General features: G+C 30.4%; 2 protein-coding genes across 7 annotated transcripts in view; one reads left to right on the plus strand and one right to left on the minus strand.

The window, feature by feature from the left end:
* Nucleotides 1-1538: 1538 nt before the first annotated feature.
* Nucleotides 1539-3984, minus strand: LOC115238377 (ubiquitin domain-containing protein 1). Its single transcript, XM_029812135.1, has 4 exons — nucleotides 3698-3984; nucleotides 2500-2859; nucleotides 2290-2408; nucleotides 1539-2188 (listed from the first exon to the last, which is right to left on the minus strand). The coding sequence occupies exons 1-4, from the start codon at nucleotides 3777-3779 to the stop codon at nucleotides 2027-2029; spliced, it is 723 nt and encodes a 240-aa protein (XP_029667995.1). The 5' UTR covers nucleotides 3780-3984; the 3' UTR covers nucleotides 1539-2026.
* Nucleotides 3985-4459: 475 nt separating this feature from the next.
* The window catches only part of LOC115238342 (protein unc-79 homolog), a 22974-nt gene continuing 19460 nt past the window's right edge, over nucleotides 4460-7973 (plus strand). For 4 of the 6 annotated variants that reach the window (XR_003884486.1, XM_029812069.1, XM_029812073.1 and 1 more), the window contains exons 1-9: nucleotides 4460-4783; nucleotides 4960-5079; nucleotides 5209-5370; nucleotides 5628-5798; nucleotides 6194-6283; nucleotides 6538-6723; nucleotides 7260-7492; nucleotides 7642-7856; nucleotides 7952-7973. Coding sequence is in view for 5 of the 6 variants with exons in the window: in XM_029812069.1 (XP_029667929.1) it covers nucleotides 4762-4783; nucleotides 4960-5079; nucleotides 5209-5370; nucleotides 5628-5798; nucleotides 6194-6283; nucleotides 6538-6723; nucleotides 7260-7492; nucleotides 7642-7856; nucleotides 7952-7973 (1221 nt within the window). In the remaining variant the exon portion in view is untranslated. The remainder of the gene's footprint in view (nucleotides 4784-4959; nucleotides 5080-5208; nucleotides 5371-5627; nucleotides 5799-6193; nucleotides 6284-6537; nucleotides 6724-7259; nucleotides 7493-7641; nucleotides 7857-7951) is intronic. The other 2 variants (XM_029812072.1, XM_029812071.1) reach the window with 1 other exon arrangement.

Consider the following 7973-nt stretch of genomic DNA (forward strand, 5'->3'; position numbering starts at 1 on the left):
TATATATATATATGAATTATGTGATGTAGAGATCTTATTTAGTATTCTTTGAGCTGTCACAATGTGCTTGTATAATATGCACATTTCACGAGAGAAAAAGATGATTATTACGCTCAATTTTTATCATATACACAAGTTGGATTGGCTCCTTTCTTATTATTTGGGCGTCTTTAAAATTATTCCAAAGTAATTATACACACCTGCTAAGCTTAACATTAATTTGATAAAGAAATTTATTAGCGTTATTGTAACTCCTGCAATGTGAACAGTACTTAATAATTAATGTTACATAGTAATATGGATATAAATACAATTTCACTGATTGATTTTTCTATAATTGTTAATTAAGAAAAAATATTATAGCTTCTCTTCACCTCTCTCCTCCTCCCCCTGTGTTGCCTTTTAATAGAATAAACATTCGTCGACTGACACTTAAAAAAAAAAAAAAAAAAAAAAAAAAAAAAATTAAATATCAGTTATCAAAATTTCGAAATTTTTATAAATTAATCGAGACTGGGCAGTGTAAATCTTTTTCCTTATATGCACAATTTAAGTATTACATATAAAATTACGATAAATAAAAATATAAGATTACATATAACATTACGATAAACAAATTTTTTCATTTGATAATTATAATCACTGATTTGTTTGATGCAAAGCTTTCTTTGAGAATTTATCTGTCTATCTGTCCGTCTCTCTCCTTCCCTCCCCCTCCCTCTAATATATACAATATTATATGTGTGTGTGTCGCATGCACATATAACAAACCTATTGGTTATATATATATAAACTCCTAATTTTTTAATGCAAGATAAATGCGGATTTATTCTTAGTCTTATTATTATACTTTTTTCTATACGATTCGGTTGTCAAAATCTTATTCGAGATTTTAGCTGTATTTATATGATTAGGCCTATCAAATTTAGGTTTTTACTCGAGAAGATATAATAATATACGATAGTACAGTAAAATTTAGATTCATGTTATTATATTACATAGTATTAATAGGACGATTAATGTATTAAAACTGAAATATTAGCTGAAGAATATGTATTAAAAGAAACAAAGAGATAAATTCTTGTATTATTTTCTTACATAAGACTAAATTGTAATAAAAATTACAATAGAATAAGGAATAACTCAGTAGTATCGCAAGTAGAAACACATTAAATGTCTCCTAGGTATAATTTAGATATATTTTACAATGAGTATTATATTTTGCTTTTTGTCCAGTATTGTCCATTCAATATCAGTATACATTTTGCATTTTTAAGTAATATAATATGACAAAGACACAAGAGAGTAGAATCAAAAGTTACTTTCTCCCCCCCTCCCCCCATTTTGTAAAAGCAATATATATTCTATGCTTTATATGTGTGTGTAAGTGTGTATACACTTTCTATTATTTGAAACATTATCTCATAAATGGTCGTTTTATTTAAATATATAATTCAATAATATTTAACTTTTATATAATAATTTTTGCAATTATAATGTAAAAAGATTTTTGATAAAATAAAACTACATAAATTATAAAAAATAATGTTTATATATTTTGTTCAAATATAAATAAATCTATATATTTTTCAGTCAATTTGCTTGGAGCATATCATATTGAAGATAACCAAATTTATAAAGATATGCTTCTATGCTTCTACTTGATATTTCTCTCTTTCTCTCTTTTTTCTTATATAAATGCTATTCTTACATAATTTTTTTACATTGCACGATAATATATATGGATAAATATAATATATATAGAGTAAACAAAACTGTAATTGCACTTAACTCATGATTTCATTAAATACAAGTTAATAATGTGAAATTCTGTTATGTTCACATTTTCTTAAAATGATTTGTCACTTTTGATGATATTCATAGTTATAAATAATAAACAATTAAAGAACACACATATGATATTACTTTGACATGCAGTTAATGAATTTTGTCAAAAAGTAAAAATAAACCTATTATTGATTGCTGATTGAACATAACATACTTTTTGTCATGTTTACATACAAATTCAAGTAGCTTTTGCACAGTTGCTGTCCATTTTTTCTGGATTTACAATTACTTGTATTACATAACCTGGCTGCACTTTTGCTTCTTCTATATGCATTTTATCACCCAATAATTTACCACCAAAGAACCACCTTTGACGCGATGGTTCCAAACCTTCTTGACTCTATGAGCATCATAATTATTATTAACAGTGATTATTGTCGTACAACATACACAAACATGTGCACTCAGAGTTATTATAAATATAATTGATATTGTACTAACCTGTAATTTTTTCTTTGCAATAGCAATAGTGTCATTGCTATAAACAGGTAATTTAACTTCTCCTAAAGTACTCGATAGTCTAAGTTTCAAAGTTTGCTCTGTTCCTTCGTCAACCGGTTCTATGCAGAATTAATGAAAACAATAAAGTGCAAAATTCAATTAAATTCTTACAAAATATATTCTACAGATGTTTCCACAAAATTTTATTACCTGAACAATCAGCGGGTGAGTCTCTTCCACTATCTTCCTTTACAATATTAATCGGATAGGATAAACAATAAATAGGTACTTGATAACGAGTTCCTAACTCGTCATAACATTCTGTTAAGAAACCATTAGGTACAGAAATATTAGCTCCGTCTAATATGGCCTGTGCCAACTGATAGTCCTGTGCTTCTGCTGCAGTTGCACCTGCCCTCAATGCATCCCAAATCTCTTTGCGACCGTCAAATGCTGGTGCAGTGTCCCAAAACTCATCTCGCTTACTTCTTAGTTGACCTTCAGTTAGAGGTACATCTGATTTCCATCTAATTACCTCGTGACATAGAAGATGATTTTTTCTCGTATTTCCTAAAGGAATAGAGATAAACAAAAGTCAAAAAATTTTATCTCTCTCCTCAAAATGTATATATTAATACATATTGCTTTAGTTTAATATATATCCTATTAGCTTTAATATAATAGAGTATATGGCAGAGAAATTTATATTATAATATTTATTATAATATGATATATCAAATAAAACAATCTCTTTTTCATTTACTTATATTAAAAGTTTTTTATGTTTCTTATTGTATTCATAGAGTGTTATTATACTTGGACAATACAACAATCTGGAAAATATTGTACTGATATATAAAAAATGTTCTAATTTTTTAGATAGTTTTTTCTTTTTTTTTTTTATGTATGTATTTGTGTAAATTTCAAAGTTGCACTTGCTTGCAATATAATCTAATCAAATCTCAATTTTACAATATATAGATCAAAAGTTATTGCGGTATAAAGCAGTTGGTATAAGTTTCCAACAATTTTAATTTACAATATAATTCTCTTTCCATCTATATATTGTAAAAATAAGTCGTATATCCTACATTATAATCTGCACGTCTAATCTGCTGTGACTATGTTGAAATACATGTAAACACTCACACACGCGCGCGCGCGCGCGCACACACCACACGCACACACACACACACATATTATATATGTATATATATATATATAATTTTTCTTTTATAAATATTGTTTGATAATCTTGAACAGATATAAATGGTACATATACTTAATAGGTAACATGTACCTCGAGTATAACGACAAAAATAAAGTAATTTCAAGGTTAGTTGACGTTTCATGTATCTTTTATTTCCGATAGATTCGAATCTCTTTTACACACCACACAATCTCTCACCCGAATTAGTTCTCGTCGAATTTTCCGATGTATCATTAACTGAGGCATTTCTTGCCCTAGTTATACCTATACAGCCTCCCATTCTACACAACCGGAACAAGTAAACATTTCACTAAAATTTAATAACACTTTGCATGCCATTTTCTATCATTTTATCCAATCGAACCCTCGCCGCAGCCATATTGCATTCTCCACCTCCACTCCACACTCCATGCTCCATACAATATACACCGACGAGATATTATTAAAGAGACGGTCAACTTTACAGGAATTAGCGTGGACACCGACGAGATATTATTAAAGACCGGTGGTCTTATGGGATTTAGTGTGACTGGAAAAAAAAATTCGCTGCGCGTTATTTTAGTTCATCCAGTTATTGTTTTATTATCGAAAATGTAAAGATCTTTTATGTAATTGTCTCAAGAACAATAAAATAAACATTTTATTGTAAAATTATTGTTTTATTATCGACAATGCAAAGATTTACTTACCTACAGTAGCATGTAACGAGTTTTTTTCCATATACTAAATCCCACCGGAAATAAGTTGGCGCTGGAAGTTCATATTTTTTAATAATTTATAGCTCAAACGATTGCTCCTTAATTGCTCCGGCATTTAGTTCCGATAGGCGGCCGATAGGTGAGAACGGTGTCGCTAGGAAAATTATTAATTTGTTAATTTTCGATGAAGATTAAAAATGTTAAATAAGTTTTAATGCGGTTTTAACTCTTTTGAAATAATGACTCGTGATTGGTTGCGCATTGGTCCGCGGTGCGCTCATTACGCTCCATGGGGATGTAAGGCATCACTGCTACTGCCTCCCGTTATCCTACGAGAAACAAGGAAATTGCAGGATATTTTTCGCTTGCTTGTAGGGTGCGGATTGTTTTCGTCCTTTTCGTCGAAAGTATTATCATTTAACGACAAATCTTTTCGGCGCGCTATTAGCACGTTTCAATGAATCCCTTATTATTAAAATTTATTAGAGTTTAATTTGTGATCCAAAACAGTTTGACATACTTGTGTATAATGTGGGAATAAGTTTGTTCAAGTGGATTTATACGATGGGAACTAGATTTGCAGCCTGTAATTATCACACTTACTATATATTACTTTTTGTATCTATTGAAAAATTTTTAAAATCCATTTCTCTCGTAATTTATATAAATCTTGATGATATGAACGTTATATTTCCGGCCAGTTTTTAATATGTACAATAAAAGCAATATTTTTTATGTATGTTTTGAAATTTTTAATTACAGACAGTTTAAAGCTGACTAGTCTACATGATTATTATCAACGGCTACTTCATGGGACTCAGCCGATGCCTTCTGGCTTGGATATTGCAAACACGCTAAAATATTTTTCTCAAACTTTGCTATGTAAGTGGTCGTGTTTTAGTATTCTTAGTTTGTGTTATATTATATTATATTTAGTAGTTTGTTTCTTTACACATTGTATTGTCTCGTTCATAATCCATTTAGTAATGTGACAAGATCGAAATTTTTCAGCTCTGTTAAAAGAAGTACGTGAAATGCCATTTGAAATGATCAAGTCGCAACAATTTGATGGAGACCGAATGGCATTGTATCCAAATTTGGATTATAAACAACTTTACAATGCACTAACGCAACTAATTGATGTTGTACCATTGATTCACATAGGCTTGCAAGGTATTTAATATCTTTTCTTTGTTGCACTATCATTACTAAAATAGTAATTAAAAGAAAAAGTGGATTTTTTTTTTTTTTTTTTTTTTTTTGAACAAAGTGCTTCACTTACCTTCAGTAAATTACAGATTATGATTGTATAGGCTATTAATTATAATTACTGTAATATTTCTTCCTCCATTTTTAAAACAATGTTGTCCTTGTTGAACGAAGCATATAATTCAATAGACATAATAAATATATTAATATTTATTTTGTAGCATTTGGAAAAGCTTTGTTGCAATGTCTAGCATGCCTGCTGCCGTTTCTCGATCATGACCTAATTGACAATTTATCATACTTAACTGCTAGCACAATATCGGTACTTCCTATGGAACTGCATGAAGAAATCGTCAATTACCTCTGTTTTTACATTTTGCCATTTACTATCAGTAAGTATCTTTATTGTATATTTGTAACAGTATATAATTGATGTCTATATCTTATATGACAAGCACATTTACTCCTCTCTCCAAGAAAGAATGGTATCTGGGAGAGATTGAGTGCAAAAAGAAAATTTTATTACTTTACCGAAATAAGAGCTTTTTCGTTGAACGAGAAATTGGCCTGCCAGCCAAGTAAGAAACAAGTCGATAGTATGTAGAATAATGCATATTTTTTATTTTAGAATTAGTACAATTTTAAAATTATAACTTTTAACTAAATTTAACGCTTTTATTTTTATAATACAATATTCATCAAATATTAAATAGTTGTGATTAATTAACAATAGAGAGAAGAGAGCAAATAAATTGGTATTATATGTAACGGGTATTTTAACTTTCAGCGAGAAGAGTTGAAGCCAGTGACAACAATGCTGCTAGTCAGTCAGTAGCTGCTGTTATAATGATGGTGTTTCAATATTCTAATAATCCAGGTATCCTCATATGTACATGTATAAGTGGAAAAAATATATAAAATTTGTGTAAAATATATATAATTTATAAAATCATAGATTAAAATTGTTGAATTAGATTAGTTGTTTGCATGGCGTGTCAGCATGTTAAAATTTTTCAGTAGATTTTTGTTATTACAAAAAGTGTGTGTGTATGAGATGCGTGTGAGGAGGATATATATAAAAATTATGGTATACAATATGCATAATATAAAAAAATAAATATTCTCTTTTAGCGCATCACTGTCAACTGCTGGAGTGCCTGATGGCTTTGAAACCAGGAGTCGTAAAAGATATACTTTGCGTCATCGCTTATGGTACTGCACCAGCGAGAGCATCGGCTGCGAAATTGCTCTTCTATTACTGGCCGTCATTTAATCCAAATTTATTTGACCGTCGTGCTGTATTGGTAAAATTTGCGAGTAAGTATTATATATGTATACATATATATATATATATATATATATATGATATATATATATATATATGCGTGTGCGTGTGCGTGTGTGTGTGTGTGTGTGTGTGTATATAGGGTGACACGCAATGAGTGCCTACTAAGTATATAGAATATTCTATGAATATTCTGTGCTAGCGGCGAAACGGTCACACTACTAGGCGCGCGGCTCACTGCGCCTGGTTAAAGATCGGCGCTAATTGGCCAGACTTTACTCAATAATAATTCTTTTATTAAGCGTAAAAAAAATAGTTCGGAACTTTGCGACTCAGGTTTTGGTAAGGAATAATGCTATATACTTAGTGGGCGCTCGTTGCGTGTATATCTCTATATACATACACGTTCTTTTTTTTTACTTTTTTACATGTGATATTATTATCAAAATTATTGTATTTCTAAGAAATATGATATATATATATATGATATGTATAACAGACAAGATAGAGCAAACGATATTCCTGGGACGAAAAGAGATGCGAAAAATTTTTATTATCTACGTTTCAGACGATCTCACTCCGTTTGTATGTCAACGGGACAGCTGCCCGAATGCTGGCAATGCGGAAGCTGGTAAAGTTTGTTACGATCATCGTATTTCCATTATATTTGCCACTGAATCTCCGCCACCTCTCTATCTTTGTATCGAATGCGCGAACGAGATCCATCGAGAGCATCCGAATCAAATGTTTAATGATATTTTACATCCGATGCAACAAGTATCCATGGTTTGTGAAAACAAGGTAAGCATCTTGAATCAAACGAGTATAAATTTGTACATATATAATTTGCTGTCGCATTTGATCAAATATTTAAAATAATATTTGATTCAAATAGATTTATTTATTTATTTTTGTTTTTTTTTTTTGTTTTTTTTTGTTTTTATGATCAGAATTGTAGAGCAGCTGACAAATCGGCCATCAGCATTTGTTTTTCGACCGAATGCGCGAGTTACAATGGAAATCATCCTATACGATATTGTCAGCAATGTCACAATATTCGTCACAATAATCGTCGTGGCGGTGATCATGTTTATCACATGGCGCTTCCACACATCTCGCAGTTGGATTCGCAAGCGCAAACTTATATGGTTCAAGCGATCGTGAGGCAAGCGCTATTTTAACCATCGAGAATAATTATCGCGTTTTATCCGAAGGTTCAACTGAACTCAACTAAAGTCAAAGCGTTCTCTCATTTTACAGTTTGCTTAAGGAAGCTGAACCG

The sequence above is a fragment of the Formica exsecta genome, unplaced genomic scaffold (assembly GCF_003651465.1).
Source record: "Formica exsecta isolate Colony F162 unplaced genomic scaffold, ASM365146v1 scaffold333, whole genome shotgun sequence".
NCBI lineage: Eukaryota > Metazoa > Arthropoda > Insecta > Hymenoptera > Formicidae > Formica > Formica exsecta.

Coding starts and splice junctions, on each gene's coding strand:
- LOC115238377 (XM_029812135.1), bottom strand. CDS start 3,779: ATGGGAGGCTGTATAGGTATAACTAGGGCAAGAAATGCCTCAGTTAAT. Junction 2,860..3,697: donor TTCGACGAGAACTAATTCGG/GTGAGAGATTGT, acceptor CTATTCCTTTAG/GAAATACGAGAAAAAATCAT. Junction 2,189..2,289: donor TTGCAAAGAAAAAATTACAG/GTTAGTACAATA, acceptor TGATGCTCATAG/AGTCAAGAAGGTTTGGAACC.